Raw genomic sequence first — 18,475 nt, forward strand, 5'->3', positions numbered from 1 at the left:
ATTAGGCTTTGCTTGGTTAATTTACTGGTTAATGTGTCCTGAGTGCCATCTCCCCACCACGCTGTATTTTCTTACACTGCATTTTCTTACCTGTGCCTGTCACTCCCACAGTGGGAAAACCAGCAGTGGGTTGTACTCCAGGGCAGTCCCAGTGCTGCAGAAGCAGTGGGGTGATAAAGTGGTAGTAGGGTGGTAGTAAGGTCCACACCTTGGTGCCTGGTGTTGTGGCTGGAGCTGTGGGGCTGTTTGCAGAGCAGCAGAAATGCAGCAGAACAGCCACTGCCATGAAATGAGGGGAAGCCCTGGTGCTCCAAGGAGATTTTTCTTTGCCTGTCAGTGCTGCCCAAACCCCCCAGTGACAGGCATGGAAAAAGGAATAGATTTAGCAGCATCCCCAAATGCTGTATCCAGGAAAATCCCCTGCTGGGATAATGCTGCTCTCCTGCAGCTCCTGCTCTCTGCACTGATGGCTTCAGCTCCTCCCTGCTGCCCACTGCAGTGCTGTCCCCTCATCCTGTATTCAGCATTGGTTCTTGCTGCTCTGAGCCTGCACCTCTCTCTGAGCTGCTCAGCCTGATGTGGAGCAGCAGCAGAGCTCAGGGAGCTGGCACTCACTCAGATGGGATTGTCCCAGGAGAGCTTAAACCTTTTTCTTAACCATTTCCATAAAGCACAGCTGCGACTGGGACTGTATTTGGGTTTGGCTCCAAAAACAAGCACAAGTGTTTAAGTGCTCATTGTGTTCTCAGAGTAAATGTTTTACCCCCCTGGCACTCGTTTGCAAACCCAACAAAGCTGCTGTGAGCACTGCTCTGATGGGCTCTGCCTCAGCCTGTGCTGAAATTCCTCCTGCTTATGGAAATGGACTGAGGAGGGAGAGATGGAGTGGGAAAGTGGGAAGGAGTCACTCAGCCAGATCTGCCTCCAGCCACTGGAGAGCTGAGGAATCAACTGAGTCATTACCCCAGGAAATGCCCAAATATCCCCTCCCATGTAGGAAAAAGTGTTTGACAGGGCCAGGCAGGGCTGGGCTCTTCAGGGAGAAGGGAATGACTCTGCTCAGGACAAGAGAAGGTTCAGGGAGGAGGAACTGCATCATCTTTAAGGTCCTTTCCCATCCAAACCATTCCATGACTCCTCTGAGCCAGCCCCTGGGGGGAACTGAGTGATCCCTCTCCCTTGGCAGCACCTTCCCTTGGGTCAGTTGGCTGGAGGCAGGTGTGACACACAAACCTGACATCCCTTCTGCTCCTCCAGGCCTGGGAGGAGCCAGGTGGTACAGGAATAATCGGGAAAGGGATCCACATCACCTCTGCAAGCTCCAGCTGATCCCCCTTCTCAGCCCAGCAGTGCAGAGCACACTCCTGTTAGGCAGGGCTGCAGCAGCACCTGCAGCTCTGAAAGGCCCAAGCCAGCAACTTCCATCACAGCTGAGCTACAGAAGATGCTGTGAATGTTTTTAAGCCCCTTTTCTGTGGGCAGACCAGAAGAAGCAGACAGCTTCTCATCCTTCCCAGGCAGAAGCCACAGGTTGTGGCTACAACTGTCTAGGTGCTTTCAAACCTGTTTTAAGATGCTGTGGTTCCTGACAGTGCCTTGGAACTCAGGAACAGGGCTGTTCTTAAAGATTCTCCACCTCCCAGAGAAGGAGGAGGCACAGAGGGCAAAGGGTGAGTGAGGTGAACACAGACACAAGAGAGGACCAGGAGTTTTATTTGAACACAGTAAGTGGAGTACAGCAGCAGAACTCCTCGAGTCCATCTGGCTTCACATCGTATCAGTGGGTGGCTCGGAGTTGTTCCATCAGCAATCCAGTCCCAGTTTCAGGAGGCTGAATCCATCCCTGCAGTGCCTCTTGCCACCCCAGGCTGGCTCCTGCTGCTGAGCTGCTCAGTCCTCATACTTGTGCTTGATGTGTTTCCACAGTTTCTGCATGCAAAACAAGCAGGGAAAAAAAAAATCAAGATATTTTAAGCAGCTTCTCTGTGGGGTTCGGATGAAAGATGCAGCAAATTATCCTGCCTGGGAAGGTGGTGATGGAGTCCTGTACTGGATCTGGGGGACACATGGGGGCTGCTGGCTTCTAACCTGGACAAGGAGGAAGCTGCAGAGATTCCCCTTCCCCTGTTCTGCTCTGGATTGGTGGCCCAGAGATACTGCCTTGAATTTCCCCCCAGACTGGAGATGGCAGTTCTGCTCCTGTACATAAGGGATGCACAGAACAATCATGGAATTGTGGAATAGTTTGGGTTGGAATGGATCTTAAAGCTCATCCAGTGCCACCCCTGCCATGGCAGGGACACCTTCCACTATCCCAGGGTGCTCGCAGCCCCATCCAGCCTCGCCTTGGGCACTGCCAGGGATCCAGGGGCAGCCACAGCTGCTCTGGGCACCTGTGCCAGGGAACAATTCCTGCCCAATCTCCCATCCATCCCTGCCCTCTGGCAGTGGGAAGCCATTCCCTTTGTGCTGTCACTTCATGCCCTTGTCCAAAGTATCTTCCCATTTCCTGGAGCCTCAGTAGGCCCTGCGTGGGGCTCTGCGGTCTCCGCCAAGCCTGCCTCGGGATCCTGCAGTCATTATCCCGTCACTGCTGCACTCAGGAACCTAAAGACGACTTGACCCCTTTTACCCAAGGTTCACGCTGGGGACACCCAAGGCCACCAGCCCTTATCCCCTTCCTCCGGCACGGGCAGATCGGCCAAACCGCGGGACTGCAGAGCACAAATAAAGCTCCTTTTCCTCCTCCCGCTCCCCCCTGCCTTGCACGCCCCTTCCGAGCGGGCAGAGAAGCCGAAGGACACCCCGAAACCCCGACCACCGAGCGCCACGGCAGCCGCGGAGCCGCCTCGGGGGCGGCCGAGCCGCGCTGACCCTCAGCGAGCCCGGGGCCCGGCGGGGCCGGCCTGACCTTCAGCGCTGGGCCCGCGCCCGGGCGGCCCCGGCGGGGCCCCACACAGCCCTCACCCCTTCGTTGAGCTGCTCGAAGAGCGCGTCCGCGCCCTGGTCGAAGGCGCGCTCGAAGAGCACCGCGCCCAGCACGATCGACAGCGCGAACGTGGAGCTGCGGCGGAACAGCGACGCGTACACCTGCCGCAGCAGCACCATCTTGTCTGCGCGCCCCGCGCCTGCGCCGGCCGCAAGGGCTGCTGGGGGCTGTAGGCGGTGCTCTGCGGTTTGTACCGGGTGCCGAGCGCCCGTGGGGCATGCTGGAAGTTGTAGTCCGCGCGCGCGCTGTGCTGTTTGCGAGATGCGCATGCGCCGTTGCCATAGGGTGTTGTGGGAGTTGTAGGCGGCGCGGCGCGGGCCTGGCCAGAGGTGGGTGAACGTGGCGGGGGTAGCGGGGTTCCCTGTGAGGGCTCCCTGAGGGCTCCCTGTGAGGCTCTCCTCGTCCCGTCCCTCCCGCCGTGTCCTCAGCGGCCTCCGCTGGGCAGCCCCGGGGCTGTGCGGTGAAACCGGCCCGGCCGGGCTGAGGGGACAGAGATTCCCCGGCCCGGCCCGGCCCGGCCCGGCCCGGCCATCCCCTGCCAGGGTGTCCGGCCAAGGGTGACAGGGACAGGGCTGCGGTCACTGCCCTCAGCTGACCCCCGGAAGGTGGGTGGCAGGGGATTTGGGATGTTTTCTGCAGTTTGGGTTTTCAAAAGGCAGTTCGTGTCAGTGTCGGGGGTGTGGGGCTCGTGAATCATGGAATGGTTTGGTTTGGAAGGGACATTGAAGCTCATCCAGCTCCACCCCTGCCATGGCAGGGACACCTTCCACTATCCCAGGCTGCTCCCAGCCCTGTCCAGCCTGGCCCTGGGCACTGCCAGGGATCCAGGGGCAGCCCCAGCTGCTTTGGGCACCCTGTGCAGGGCCAGAGGATCCTCTGAGAGCTGCTCAGGAGAATGGGACCCGGCCCCATGTGGACAACAAACGTGGGACCGTCCCATATGCTGCCCTCTCTTTGTGATTCTCTCTTTTTAACCTCAGTGAGAGCAGGGGAGCCCCGGGGTGACTCTAGCACAGATAGGAGAGAGGTAAATTTGGATTTAGGAAAGCAGAACAGACAGGGACTGGACAGGGGAATCCTAACACTGGGGCTGTTTCCCCACAGGGCTGTTATTAAATGAGTATCTGCATGAAGTTCCAGAGCAGTTCCTCAAGTGACATTGCTTTGTTGTTTTGTTTGTCTCACCCCCTCAGAAGTAGCACAAGGTCTGGCTGCAGAGAAATTTCTCCTGATTTATTCATATTTTTTCCCCCATGCAGACTATGGGAATCTGTGGGATTTTTTTGGGTTGGGACAAGACCTCTGCTTGTTTTGGAAGCCTGGAAGGTGCCTGGCACATTCCTGTGTAGTGTTATCCTTTTGGAACCCCAGAATATCCAGAGTGGGATGGGACCCACAGGATCATCCAGTCCCACTCCTGTCCCTGCCCAGACCCCCAACAACCCCACCCTGTCCATCCCTGGTGTCCAAAGGCTCCTGGAGCTCTGGCAGCCTCGGGGCTGTGCCCATTCCCTGGGCAGTGCCAGCACCTCTGGGGGAAGAACCTTTCCTGATCTCCAGCCTGACCTGCCCTGGCCCAGCTCCAGCTGTTCCTCAGGTTCTGACCCTGGCCACCAAAGAGCAGAGCTCAGGAAAACTGAATTTTTAGTTTTCAAATGTAACTGCTCTGGATTATCTAACACAAATTCCCCCAGCTGCCCATTAATTGTTGCCACCAAGATGTGGTGTGGTTTGTGTGTGGTCAGGTTGGTGTTGATTCTCAGTCTGGATTTCCAATGGAAGCTGTCCCTACCTGTGGCAGGGGTTGGAATGAGATGAGCTCTAAGGTCCCTTCCAACCCAACCATTCCATGATTCTCTGATAGGACAGGGTGCAATGGCTTCCCACTGCCAGAGGGCAGGGATGAATGGGATATTGGTAAGGAATTGTTCCCTGGGAGGGTGGACAGGCTCTGGCACAGGGTGCCCAGAGCAGCTGTGGCTGCCCCTGGATCCCTGGAAGTGTTCCAGGCCAGGTTGGACAGGGCTTGGAGCATCCTGGGATAATGGAAAGTGTCCCTGCCTGTGGCTGGGGGTGGCACTGGATGAGCTTTAATGTCCCTTCCAACCAAATCATTCCATGACTGCATGGTTCCTCTGGGTGGAATGGAAAGCAGGATCTGTGCCTGTGTCATTGGGAAGCTGCTGGCAGACTCTGCTGCCATTCCAAGTCTCCCTGCAGGTCTGAGCCCATTTAAATTGGCAGCTGAGTATCAGAAACCTGACACTTGGATTTAATTAATTCACATCTGCCTGGGTATCCGAAGTGGCTGGAATGGCCCCGAGCCCGGCTGTGAGAAAGCAGGAAATTGAGGTCAGGGCCCAGCAGCACCTCCCGGGGCTGGTGTGGAGAGCAGCAGCTCCCCCAGGCACAGAGGAGTCGGGGTCACCTTCCTCCCCCTGCCCGGTGAAACGCCCCGGAGAGTCCCAGATAAAATCTGCAGCTGATACAGAGCAGCGTGGAGCGTTCTGGCAGCAGCTGGAGGAGGGAAAATATGGGATGGTGCCCAGGATATCTTGGCTAGAGTTATCCCAAGCCCCTCTCTGTCACCTTCGAGGTGCCTCCCACCAGGGTATTGCTCACAGCAGGGCTCCAGGAGACACAGCACAGCATTGCTGTCACACTTCCATGCAACATAAAGCCCTGGGTTGTTTGGTTTGGGTTTTTTCATATTTTTAATTTGCATTTATTCAGGAAGACTTTTAAGCTGGCACAAAGCCTGCCTGGAAGCATTTATGGCTGCGGTGGGCCCAGGTCTGAGTGCCCTGATTCAGTTGCAAATCAGGGGCTGGAGATGCTGTGAGGAAACGGCTAGGCTGAGGCAGTCCTTTACAGAACAGCTACATTTACTTTATTTCACAATGACTAAGATGGATTTAATTAGGAGCCATGTCTGTTTTCAGCTGAATAATGCTCTTTGTTTACTGCTGGAGCCGTTTGGGGAGATGGAAATAGGTTGGTGCTGCTCAGAAGCAGCTTTCTGCTCCTCTGGACTGGGGAGTGCTGGTGTTGCAGAGTTGGCAGAACCCAGCAAGGTATCCATGCAGTGGAATCCTTGAAAAGATGGGCATAACTGTTGGGTATAATCACTGAAGGGGAAAGTCTCAGGGAGAATCTGATACCTCTCTAATTGCTTTTTACAATCCCTCTGTCCCCTGCAATGGGAATTGCTTGGAGAATTTGGGAGCAGGCAGCCGTGGGATGTGGGATCTGGCTGTCTGGAGTCTGTAGGAGCTTTCTGCCCTGGTTGTTTGGGGAGGAGGGGGAAGGAGCTTCTGCAATTATTGCTGTTGGAGTGATGAAAGAGAAAGTTTGAAATACGATTTCAAAGGCTGGCTGCTGCTGGGCTTCCGCAGGCAGAATTCCCTGGGAGATCTCTGGAAACTTGTGTGGGACCACTGCAGAATCTCATTTGTTTTTCCTGTCTGCAGCATTCTTTTCTGCAGAGATGGAGTGCAAGAGCCAGCAGCTGAGACAGGGAGATTTTTGTGTCACCAGGAACTTTGGGAGTCTATGGAATAACATGTGGAAAAGGGATTTTTCAGTATTTAAAAGCATTGTTCTTCCTGAATTCCAGCAGCCTCACCACAGTGCTGCAAACCTGGCTGCAAAACTCAGGGATGCAAAGGATGAGGGAATTGATGGCTCTGTGCTCATTAAGCAGCGCTTGGGTTTGGATTCCTGGGCTGGAGGAGGATGATTTCAGACCTCAAGCCTTGCAGAGCCGAGCTGGGATCAGCCCAGGGCATGGGGGATTTGGGGTCCCAGCACACACAACTGGGGCTTGGCCAGCCCTCACCCCCCCAGGAAAGAACCTCAACACGAGATTTCCAGTTCACTTGGAATATCTGAACATTTTACCTTCAGAGTGTAGATTTTCAATCCAATTTTAAAAGTCTCAGAAGGTCTTCCCATGGAGTGCAGCTTTGCTTTAACTTGTGGTGTGAGGCCTCGGAGATTTCCAGGGGTTTGATTTTGAAGCAGCAGTTTCTGGGAGAGGGGAGGGAAGGGAATGTGCTGCTGCTGCTCCTGCTGGGATGGATGTCTGGCAGGAGGCTTGGCAGCCCTGCCCGAGCTGGGCACGCCAGGCTCTGAGGGGTTGCCTGGTGCTCTGCTCTTTGTGCTGAGCCAGAGCAATTGGCCAGGGGGCTGTGATTGATTCTGGACCCGTTTTATTTATAAAATTTTTATTTCTTGTGCTGGTCTCTGTGCCACTTTTTAAATGCATTCAGCTGTCAAAAGTGTCAAAACCTGGAGAATTGCTTTTGGAGTTTATCTCCCAGTCCATCCATCTTTGCCATTCATCAGGCACCTTTATAACCCTCGGGAGAGCTTGCAGCTCCTTCAGGGTGTTTGTTGCACCTCCAGCAGGGACTTCTGAAGGAGACAGGTGCCTGAAGGATAAAACACAAGCTGATCTCACCTGCAGTGACAGTGGCAGGCCCAGCACAGGTGGGAGCTCCCAAATTCTATTGTGATCTTAATGCTGTACTCAGAGCAGACACAACTTGGTGCCATAGGCTGATGGGGATGAGAAGAGCAATCCATAATGTCTAGGAAAAAACAGGTGGCTCCGTGGATTGTAGGAAATGTGTCCTGTAGTGTTTGTAATGCAGCTTCCCACCTCCAGGACAGGTGAGATCAGCTTCTGTTTTATCTTCAAGGATAAAATGAGCTTTGCTGAGTTTCTTCCTTACCTTGCAGAGATGGACATGGGGGAGTGTCCTTCTTCTTTTGTATCAGCTTGTGGAGGTTGTTGTCAAAAGTCCCCAGGACCTCCAGCTCCTGTTTGCACCTTATGTGGTTTGTGTTGCACCTTCCCTGGAGCCTGTGGCTCTCTGTTTTCTCTGCTCAGAGCTCAGGGAAGGAGAATCCTTTCAGCAGAGCTGTTGTTGCTTTGGGTGACAGAGATAAATGCAGATCAGGCCTTTTCTTCCATGTACAGGCAGCAGATCCTGCCCCAGCAGTCTGTGATGGACAGGGATATAAACTGTTGGGTCTCACCTCTTTCTCTGTCTGCCAGCCCTAAGTGATTTGAATTCTCCTCGTTTGGAAGCAGGCACTGTAAATCCTGGATCCTCCATTCCCATGGCTGGGCGCCGAGGAACTGCCTGATGAGCTCAGAACATGCTGATGCTGTTTTGCCAGGAGAGAGATGGGCAAAAGGTACTTCTGTGACTACTGTGACAGGTCCTTCCAGGACAACCTGCACAACAGGAAGAAACACCTCAATGGAGTGCAGCATCTCCGGGCTAAGAGAGTCTGGTATGACTTATTCCGAGGTGGGTGCTCCCAGCTGTCTGCCATTCCCTTCCTGGGACTGGGGAGGTGATGGAGTGGGAAGAGAAAATAAACCAGCACTGATGGTTTGTACACTCTGTGTGCCAGCAGTTTGAGCACGTGATGCTGCTGAATCAGGCAGTCTCAGAGGTGAAACCCTCGTGTGTGGCTCTGACCTGTCTCAGCACACAGTTCCAGGTGTGTTAGTGCCAGCCTGAGGAGTGCAGTGGGAGTGGGCTAAACTGGCTGTGAAACCATTGCCTGCTGTCCCTCTGCTTCCTTCTGCTCCCTGGCCAGTTTGGGACTGGACATGATGGGATTTTGCTGTGCCCAGGATCTTTACCTGGGTTCACCCCTTGTCTTCCCAGATGCTGCTGCTATCCTGCAGGAAGAGCAAACCAAGAAACCTTGTCGGAAGTTTCTGCAAACAGGTGAGGTGTTCTAAGGTGGAAAGAAGTGCCTGGGCTCTAGCAGCTCCTTCCAGAGCCAGCCCAAGGCTGGAGGGAGGGGCTTGGGCCTGTGTCTGGCATCCAGGTGTGATGGAGCCTGGGTTTGCTTGCACAAGAACCTCCTGTGGGTGGTTCTCATGGGACTCCGGCTCTTACCAGAATTATTATAGTTGGAAAAGACCTTTAAGATTACCAAGTCCAAATGTCAATACAGTACCACCATGTTCATCATTAAACTATGTCCCCAGGTGTCACATCCACAGACTTTTTTGAGCACTTCCAGGGGTGGTGACTGCACCAATTCTCTAGGCAGCCCATTCCAATGCTTTACAACCCTTTCTGTGAAGAAATATTTCCTAATATCTAGTCTAGAGAATTTTGAAACTGAATTTTTGAATCTCACTATTTCATTCCAGGACAGTGTGATTTTGGGTCCAACTGCAGATTTTCCCACATGACAGAGCAGGACCTGGAGAAGCTGAGTGCCCAGGTTCAACGTGAGTCTTCCAACAAGGCAATGTCTTGGGATTTCCTTGGAGGGAGAGTTGCTGCAGGGGGGTGTGAGGGTTTGTGCAGGCTGTGATCCCTTGCTGCCTGCACAGAGCCAGCCAATCCCTCCTGCTTCCCAGTGCTGTGTGAGCCTGGAAGTGCTGCAGTTTGTCATATGCTCCCTGCTCTCGAGCTGCTGGCACAGACACAAACCTGGAGCTGAGCAATGCTGTTACCACTTGGCAGCAAGAGTTTGGAGTGGCCTTCCTGAGCCCTCGGGGTTTTGTTCAGTCAGGGAATAAAAACTGTCAGCAGCAGAGGGCACTGGTACATCACGTCCCCTTAAATTTATGGATTTGATTTCCCCCCACCTTGCTGCTATTACCAGGAAGCTGCTGCTTCCACCCGTGGGAAGAGCTGGTGGGAAGAGATGTCCTGCTGTTGGGCTGTGAAAGGGGTCCTGGATCCAGAAACAGCCTCTGCTTGGGTGGCTTTGGATGGAAGTGAAGTGTGGGCAGAGGGTGGATGGCAGCTGCTCCCTGCTGGGAGTCTGCAGAGCTGACTTCTGAACTTTCTCATTCTGGGACTACCATTCTTGGAACTACTTTTCTTTTAGGGAAAAGAGGTGGTAGCTCTGTTTTCTCCATAGGAGTCATTACTTCAGTGGTTAAAGAAAATCACAGAATCACAGACTGGGCTGGGTGGGAAGGGATCTTAGAGCTCATCTCACTCCACCCCTGCCATGGGCAAGGATGCTTTCCACTAGACCAGGTTACTCCAAGCCCCATCCAGCCTGGCTTTGGACACTTTCAGGGAGTGTGGGTGAGGTGTTGGTGAGAACTTGTGGAATGGTTGAAATCCCCCACTGGAGATCATCTAATCCTTATCATGCTGAAAGCAGGGTGAGCTCAAGCAGGGTGCTCAGGGCCACGTCCAGTTGTGTTTTGAATATCTCAAGGCTGGAGAGTCTGTGGGTGACTGATCCACCGTTTGACTAGGTTCATAATAAAAATGTGTAATTTTTAAAATATTTAAATAGAAATTCCTGATGGAAATTCCTGGATTTTGAGTTGTACCCATTGTTTCTGTACTGGGGAGCCCAGCACTGGGTACAGCACCCAGATATGGCCTCAGAGTGTGGAGCAAAGAAGGATTCCTTCCCCAACCTGGTGTCCCAGTGTAGCCCAGCTTGGAGCAGCTCCCATGCCCACATCCTCACTGGAGCCAGCTGCTGTTTTGCTAAGAGTCTGGCGGAGCCAGGCTGAAGTGTTGGAGGTGTGGGATGTGAGAGGGGGGTGTGCGTGGGGCAGAGCCTCTCCTGGCCCTCGGAGGGATCCTGTTTGGGGAGGAAGAGCTCAGGGGAGCCAGGGGGAGGCAGGCAGGCAGCACAGAGATATTCCAGGCTGTGCTGAGTCAGTGAGAGCCCCCGAGGTGACTCTGAATCAATCTCTGAGCACCGTCAGCAGTTGATAAAGCCACGGTGGGGACGGAGTGCTCCAGCCCTTCCCAGAGTCACCTTCCTGCCCCTGACCCCTCTCTGCTGGGCTCCCAAGGGTGCACAGAATGGCAGGCACAGGAACCTCTAGCATTTCCAGGCACTGGCTGTTCCTGCAGGAGAAGTGGGAGCTCTCTGGAGCAGAGCAGGGAGGGCTGGCAGCTCCTCTGCGCTCGGGCAGCTTTCCTTGCCAATTACACTTGTTATTGAGTATTGACTTGTGTCAAATGGGTCAGTGTAAGTGCAGGATTGGCTGCTGAGAGCCAGTTCCAGGGAGATTACTGGGAAACCTTGCATTTGTGTTCTGGAGTCAAACGTTTCATTTACCAATTAGCCCTGAAGGAACAATGGCCAGGGGACAGGGGCTGCTTGGTTGGAGAGTTCAGTCCTGCTCACCTGGTGTGGCTTCGTGTGTCACACAGACTCCAGCTCTGATCAGAGAGTTGCAGGGAAAGGCTGGTGCAGGATTTGGTGGAGGAGAGGGACAGCCTGTAACAGACAGGATGGAAGGATCAGACACTGTCTGGTGAGTCATGGGGACGTCCCAGCACTCCTTCAGTTGCCAAAGCACCCTTGTCTCAGGTGCTGGGGCTGAGCAGGGCAGAGTTGAAGGCAAGATTGTAGTGGCAGGGTGTGTAATTCACACAGGATCCTCCATCAGTAATGTCCCACATTCCCACTCAGGATCTCTGAGCCATGAGCCATCCCAAGCCACAGCCAGTGGGATTGGAGCAATCTGGGCCAGGCTGCCTCTCACTGACCCAGCTGGGAGATTTTGGCAGCTTTGGAGGCCGGGGTCATCAGGAATTTGAGATGAGCTGAGAGGCTGAAAGTTCCAGAGCCTTCCCAAGCCTGGGGGGACCATGCTGGGGGTGGCCAGGCTGGTGGGGGACGCTTTCCTGATGGGCCCACAGTGCTGCTTAATCCCCCTTTCCTCAGCTTTGGTGCAGGCAAAGCCTTTTCTGACTTTTTTTTTTTAACCCATCTAAACCATGATGACTTTTTTTATCATGTAAATATTGAACCTGTCCCTGAGTCCCTGTGAGTATTTGGCATTGGTAACTCCGTGTCCGTGATCTCACCTTGATAATGAAGTATTTTTATCACAACCAAAGAAATGTGACATTATCCTTAACATTTGACCTTTTAAATGCTGGAAGCTCCCCCTGTAGTTTGTATAAGTTTTGTGGGTTAAGTAGGAAAATTTCTAGATGATTCCATGTTCTAGAACAGCTTGGAGCCTGGCCTACTTTGGCGTCAGCATCTCTGCACCCTGTAGAATATCCTCATCAAGAAGCAACAGTTTACACCTTCAGCAGGGAGGGAGCTCATATTCCCAGCTGTTCCCCCATCAAAGCATTAGCCTTCTGCATCTGCTGCATCATTCATCAGCCAGACACTTCCAGGCTGTCATTTTAAGTGCAGTCATGTCAGGAGAAGTCACTGTCAAATTGCCATCTCCTTGCTCAGAGTTATTGGCTCCCCGCTAATCCGTGTCCCTGGCGCAGGCAGGATCGACCTGGCTGGGCTCTGATGGCTCCAGCCAGCCAGGGCTGCCAGAGGAGGGCACAGCTGGTGAGTGTTTGCAGGATGTCCATGGGGTTGCAAGGATCTGAGGGCCCTGCTGGGGTGGCTGGAGTCCACTGGTTTAACTGGGCAGGGAGTGGGAGGAGCACTTACACTGGGCTGCAGGGTGGTTGCTTGTTTGGCTGCTCCCATTGCAGGGACTCCTCAGCCTCATCTCAGCCATGCTCTGGTGCTGTCTGTGTGCTCTGGAAGAGTTGGGGTTCCACAACATCCACCAGGGAGGCAGCTGAGGGATTTCATGTGCATCTCTTTGCTGGGTGGGAGCTGAGGGATTTCCTGTGCATCGCCTTGCTGGGTGACCCTCCAGCAAGGTTCCATCTCTCACATAGCAGTGCCTTTGTCAAGAACAAAACCCATGAGGAGAGAAGATAAATGTGGGCCCAGCTCTGGCATCATTAAAGGCACTTCACGGCTACAGATGCTCTTTCAGTTGGCTGTAATTAGACTTTGAAGCAAACACCACAGTGAGGAGGAGGAGGTGGGAAGTACCTTCACACCTGTCCAGTTGCATGGGCATGTGTGGGGAGCAAGAGCTGGTAAAGACCTTTCAGAGCTGCTTCTTGGAATAGCTGTTGGCATTCAGGGAGTATTTCCAGTTTCAGGGTGCATTTGGTGGTCCCTGGATGGGATGTGTGTGCACCAGAGGAGGGGCATGGATATCCTCAAGGTGGGCAGAGCTGGAGAGCTGCCTGTCCCTGCTGCCATATTTTTGAGCCTGAGGTTTGGACTGCTCCAGAGCAGCAGCTCCTGGAGCTGTGAGAACAGGGAGGCAGCTGGATGTCTTTCTGATGTGGATACCTGAGGCCTCTTTTGGGGCAGTGCAAATCCAGAGTGGTTCCAGTGAACTTTTCTGGCTTGGGACCATGAGTTGTGGCTACTCCATCCCTGGTATGGTACATTGGGGCTCCCTGCTCTGAACAGAGAAGCTTGGAATGTTTATGCTCTGTTCTCTGTTGGAGCTGGGAGTTGGATGAAGTGGAAATCACAGTACAGAGAGATTGGAGAGATTCTCCATCATTTTCTTCCCTCCCTCATCAAAGCTTCTCATAGACACACTGCTTGTCTGTCCCCTTGCTGAGGTGGGATGTGCTCAGGAGGTGGAAGAACATGGAACAAAGGGCAAATAAAGTGCTCAAGTTTGCCAGATGAGTCTAACCCTGAGTGTGAGCAGTGCCCAGCTCTCCAGGCTGAGCTTCTTGCCTTTCCCTCTCCTCACCTGGCCAGGTGGTTGGGTTAACCCCAGGTAGCTCTTCTGGGGCTTTGATCCTTGAGAACAACTGTGGGAGACTGGAACATTGCTGTCTCCAGCCTTCTCAGTGGGTTCAGAGCAGCAGCCAGACCACAGCAGGCTTTCTGTGGTGGCACTGGGCACATCATCACCCCGCCCAGCAGCAGCAGCTGAAAAGGCTGGATGACAAATTATCCATCTGGCTGCTCATTGTGTAGCACATCCCTGCCATCCTGATTTAGGATTCAACAGGCAGATGAATAATTGGTTGCCACCAGTAGGATGAAGTGATCCTTCACTCTGCCCAAGCACTATTAATTTCACACCCTGTCTGCAAAGGTGTAATATTTTCCTTAAAACATGTGACATATGGTGGGTGGGTGTGGAGCAGGCTCCCGAGGGGCACAGCTGCAGGTGCCTTGATCCCTAAATGGGATCAGGGATCCCCCAGAAGGATGGATGAGCAGGGCTAAGGGAATGACATGCAGCTGCCTCTGCTTCCTTTTTATTGTCACCAGTATTTGGTTTTCTGAGTTCCCTGTTCTGTTAGGTGGGAAGTTTCCACTGGGCTGGAGCTGGGATTGCTGGGAGCGTGCCCTCATCCCTGATGTGCTGGCAGGAGTGTGGCTGTGTCAGGACTCCTGCTAGAGCTGTTCAGCACCAGCTCCCTCCTGCAGCTGCAGGGGACTAGGGAGCTTGGCTAACTGGGCAGCTGTGGGTTTGTGCCACACTGGCTCCGTGCCCTTCTTCCCAGGGGATGCCTGTGGGCATCTGCCCACACAGCTCTTCCAGAGTGATTGGAGGGGTTGAAATCTTGATTCAGTAAACAGCAGAGGTTTCCTACTGGTTTCCTTCCTAGTTCCTAACCACCATGAGAAAGAGAACAAGGAGTAATGGGTTCAAACCTGAAAGAGGGGACATTTAGGTTAGGTATAGGTTGGACTCGATGATCTCTCTTGAACCTGATTGATTCTGCAATTCTGTGATTTATGGAAGAAATCCTTCCCTCCCATGGGGTGAGGCCCTGGCCCAGGGCACCCAGAGAAGTTGTGGCTACTCCTGGGTCTCTGGGAATGTCCAAGGCCAGGTTGGACAGGACTAGGGATAGTGGAAGGTGCTCCTGACTGTGGCAGGGATGGGACAGGATGAGCTTTGAGGTGACTTCCAATCAAGCCATTCCTTGGTTCTAAATACAAGAAATTGTCCCCTGCTTCTCTCTGCCCTGGCTCTGCCCCTGGGCTGGTGACAGCTCTGCCTGGGCTGTGCAGGGGTTGGGGACACATCAGGCAGGGAGCTCCTTAAGCAGCCCTGACAGCAGCTCTGGGATCTGTCTGCTGGCTGGAACACGCTCCCAGAACTGTTCAGACTCCTGGGCTGCCAAGGCTGCATCGATCCGGACACTGTCCTTGTCATTTCCACCTAACAGGGCAGGGGTGGCACAGTTGCTGCTGCCAGTTGGAGGGACACGGCTCTGGAAACGGCTCAGGGCCAGCCAAGGCTGTTCCAAGCAAGGATGAGGGTGATCTGCCCCGGGGGGAGTTGTCAGACTCCCCTCAGTGCCCAAACTGCCACCATGCTGGTTTAGCTCTTGTCCCCTGCTCTGCCTGGCTGCAGCTGTCACCAGTGATGACTCCAAGCATCAGATGGCAGGAGGGCAGAGGAGGAGGGGCTGCCCAGGCATGGTGCACACTCTCCACCCTGTGAAACTGTGCAGGGTAATGAGCAGCAGGTTTAATGGAGTGAAAGAACAAGGGTCTGGTGGCCCTTTCTCTCATGGCCCTCCCTCTGATCCAGCCCTCTCTGATCTCAATCTTTCTCTCGAGCAGGGGAGAAGAGGCTGAAGGAGCTGCAGAGGGAGGGAGCAGATATCCCACCTGGCACCATCGAGGACTGGCTGGACAAGAGGGCCCAGAGGCTGAGCACAGCTCAGAGTAGCAGGTACGGGTACTGGGGATCATCCAGGTGTGGATGCAGAGGGGGATCCCACAGCAGGGCTGGGACAGGGGAGGGTGCAGGGCATCAGAGGTCCCGACACCCCCAGCCAGCACTCGTGAGGGACAATGTGTGTGGATGCAGCCCTACCTGCCCCACCTGGGCAGGGATGTCTGCACAGGTGTCCCCGTTTGCCAGGGGACAGCCTTTGGGAACAGGCCACAGCAGAGGGCTGCCCCTTGCCCTCTGCAGAGTGCACAGACACACCTGGAAGGACAGAGCTGCTGCTGTGCTGGATCATTAATGCCCAGGGTTCGGTGTCAGGAGCCTGCTTTCATCTGTTGACAGCTCCCCCATCCCCTGCCTGCCAGGGAGGGTGGAATTGGCTCCTCCTCACAGGATCCATTCGGATTCGGTGCCGGCTGTTTCCTCGCTCACCTGACTGTGCCGCAGGCTTAATGGGATGACATTTGGGCAGGTGCCAAATCTCTCTTCTGTTCTTTCTCTGTTTGTTCCTGTCCTCTCCGTGTTTGGACTGGGCAGGAGCTTCCTTCTGATGCTTGTCTGAGCTTGTTGCTCTGGGATTGTTCTGTCCCTCAGCTCGGCTGCCCTTGGCCTTGCAGAGGTGCCCACATTCCTGTCCCCTGCACTTCACTTGCCCCATTTTGTTTGTCCTGCCTGTGAATCCCTGGAATATGAGGTAGATCGGCTCTTACAGAAGATAGCCATCACTATTCCCAGCAGAGTTTCCAGACCTTCAGAACTACTTGGTCACACCCAAAGGAATGTTCAGACCTTCAGAACTGGGTCCCTGCTGCCTCCATAGATGCACAAAACAAATTTCCAGGATTGTTGCTCTTTTTCCAGCCTCCCTGTCCCTGCAGGCTCAGAAACCATCTGCTACAGGAATTAAACAACAACTATTGGAAATTCCCTTCCTCCCTCCAGCCTTGCCAAAGCCTCTCTTGGTCATCTCTGTGCTCCCCTTGTGCCCTCCAGCCCCACACTTCATGGGATTGATTTTTACCAATTTCCAAAGGAAACGCAGAGCACAGATTTCCATCAGAAAAGGGTTCAAGGCCTCAAAGCTTCTGAGATGCCACAAGTTCCATGAGTGTGGAAGTGGGTAGAGGAGAGGGATCCCGTTAACACCTTCAGAAAGGAAATATTCTTGATCTCGGTGACCACTGGAGAATCCCTGTGGGACAGCCATTGAGAATGCTCCAGCTGTAGATAAACCTTTGATAGAGCACTTGTAGCTCATGAGACCCCAGGAATTGAGTACCCAGGCAGCATCCTGCCTATTGATCAGTCCTGCTGCTCAGGAAATGCTAATTAGGCGATGGCTCCACCTTGCAGCATTCCCTCTGCTCCACATCCAGTGTGCCTGAGCCACAGTGCTGCGGGGATGACACCAAATATCCCTGCCCAGAGGGGCTGATGTGTGTCCTCATGGTCCTGCCTCATCCTGGGCCCTGGAGAATCCCTGCTGAGGAGATAAACCTTGAGCCAAGTGACTTTGCTCTGTGTTAGTTGCTTGGAAAACACTCCTGGAAAACTACTCCTGTAGTTGGCTTTCAGCCATGGCCCCGCAGGGAGAGGAGGGTGCTGCTTCTCCCTGGGGTTATGTAAAGGAGTTTGATTAGATTCTTTTGGCATAAGAATTAAAAAGATTCATCAGGATCAGAGGTAGAGGCCTGAGAAGCTGCAAGGCTGCTGTCAGGGGCTTGTGTGAGGGAACAAATGAGCTTCCTGCACTTGGGAATTAATGGAAAAGGTACATTTCCCATTAATTTAAACATGCCCTGGTCAAGCTGGATGGAAGGCAGAGATGGTTCTTGCTCCTGCACTTCTTCATCCCAGTGTGGTGTTTGCAGAAGCCTTGACCAGTATAGCTGAAGAGAGGGGCAGGGCCAGAGTGATTCCCAGACCATGGGGTGGGGGAGAAGCCTCTTCCCTCAGCTGAAGGGTCCTCTGGTGCACACACCCTGCTGCTTTGGCAGCTCCTCCGTTTCCGAGGGGTCCTTGTCCTTTGGGAAGTGCACAGCTGGCTTGGGATTTGGGCTGCTCAGAAAGAAACATCTGCTGGTTTTGTTTGTTCTTCCAACTCAGCTGTGTGAGGAGTGGGGATGGAGGGGCTGGGACCAGCACCTGGCAGCTATGCCTGCTGAGCCCCTCTCAGGGGGCTGTGCTGCTCCCCCCAGCCCAGACCCCCTCACCTCAGTGTTCCCACCTGAGTTTTCACAGACACACGCTGTGTTAGGCTGCTTGGATATGCTGGAATGGTCACACAGCTGTTCTGGTGCTGGATTTGGGATGGGGAGGGTGAATGAACCCATTTGGTGATAAGCAAAACCCTCCTCTGCTGGCCCCTTCTTTTTGGGGACTACTGGAGGGGGCACAGGGAAGCCCAGCCCCCAGCATGGCCTTGGTGTCAGACTGACACTGCTGCTCACCTCATCCCTTTCCATCTCCCCTCACAGTTCTCTTCTTGAGAAACCAGCACCGTTCCAGTACCCTCTGGGCTGGCCACCAGTGCAGGAGCTGCCCCCATCCCTGCAGGCCCCCCCGCCCGGGGGCTGGCCGGTGCCCCCCAACCTGCAGTGGGGCTGAGGCACCCCCAGAGCCTGGCTGGGGCTGGCTGCCTCTGCTCTGGGAAAGGGACAGGATCATTTATACACACTTTTATTTCAATAAACCCTCCTCCTGCCCGTTGCAGCCTCTGTGTGTTGTGTTCCTGCTGGCCTGGCAGCCTCCCGTGGGCTGAGCCACTCCCCTGGCTCTCTCCCTGCCTCTGGAACGGGGATCTGTGCTCAGCACAGCTCCAGCCCTGCACAGGGGTTGTCTGTTGTCACCTGGAGCTGACATTCCCCATTTCCTGGGTGGGACCCATCCCCTCAGATCACTTCTGCCTGCTCTCAGTCCAGCTCCATGCTGGGCTCTGTCATCCAGGCTGGAGCTGTGAACTGATGTTTAATTTCCTCGGA

General features: G+C 54.1%; 2 protein-coding genes across 4 annotated transcripts; one reads left to right on the forward strand and one right to left on the reverse strand.

Moving 5' to 3' along the window:
- Positions 1 to 1,697: 1,697 nt before the first annotated feature.
- On the reverse strand, positions 1,698 to 3,136 carry UQCR10 (ubiquinol-cytochrome c reductase, complex III subunit X). Its single transcript, XM_021537317.3, has 2 exons — positions 2,968 to 3,136; positions 1,698 to 1,929 (listed from the first exon to the last, which is right to left on the reverse strand). Exons 1-2 carry the CDS (start codon positions 3,106 to 3,108, stop codon positions 1,891 to 1,893), a joined length of 180 nt encoding a protein of 59 aa, XP_021392992.1. The 5' UTR covers positions 3,109 to 3,136; the 3' UTR covers positions 1,698 to 1,890.
- Positions 3,137 to 3,272: 136 nt separating this feature from the next.
- ZMAT5 (zinc finger matrin-type 5) lies at positions 3,273 to 18,206 on the forward strand. 3 transcript variants are annotated; one of them, XM_021537294.3, is made up of 6 exons: positions 3,273 to 3,318; positions 8,088 to 8,310; positions 8,677 to 8,739; positions 9,174 to 9,254; positions 15,383 to 15,494; positions 17,972 to 18,206. In XM_021537294.3, the coding sequence occupies exons 2-6, from the start codon at positions 8,184 to 8,186 to the stop codon at positions 18,099 to 18,101; spliced, it is 513 nt and encodes a 170-aa protein (XP_021392969.1). In that variant the 5' UTR covers positions 3,273 to 3,318; positions 8,088 to 8,183; the 3' UTR covers positions 18,102 to 18,206. The 3 variants fall into 3 exon arrangements, with proteins under 3 accessions (XP_021392969.1, XP_021392970.1, XP_021392971.1); XM_021537295.3 differs by having other exon boundaries at positions 3,282 to 3,318; positions 8,085 to 8,310; XM_021537296.3 differs by lacking the exon at positions 3,273 to 3,318 and adding an exon at positions 3,483 to 3,594.
- The last annotated feature ends 269 nt before the right edge of the window (positions 18,207 to 18,475 follow it).

This window comes from Lonchura striata, chromosome 18 (genome assembly GCF_046129695.1).
Source record: "Lonchura striata isolate bLonStr1 chromosome 18, bLonStr1.mat, whole genome shotgun sequence".
NCBI lineage: Eukaryota > Metazoa > Chordata > Aves > Passeriformes > Estrildidae > Lonchura > Lonchura striata.

Bases quoted from the DNA above. Each gene is read 5' to 3' on its own strand.
- UQCR10 (XM_021537317.3), bottom strand. From the start codon at position 3,108: ATGGTGCTGCTGCGGCAGGTGTACGCGTCGCTGTTCCGCCGCAGCTCC. The intron at 1,930-2,967 runs GTGAGGGCTGTG...TTTTGCATGCAG, and splicing joins TCGAGCAGCTCAACGAAGGG to AAACTGTGGAAACACATCAA.
- ZMAT5 (XM_021537294.3), top strand. From the start codon at position 8,184: ATGGGCAAAAGGTACTTCTGTGACTACTGTGACAGGTCCTTCCAGGAC. The intron at 8,740-9,173 runs GTGAGGTGTTCT...ATTTCATTCCAG, and splicing joins TCGGAAGTTTCTGCAAACAG to GACAGTGTGATTTTGGGTCC. The intron at 9,255-15,382 runs GTGAGTCTTCCA...TCTCTCGAGCAG, and splicing joins GCTGAGTGCCCAGGTTCAAC to GGGAGAAGAGGCTGAAGGAG.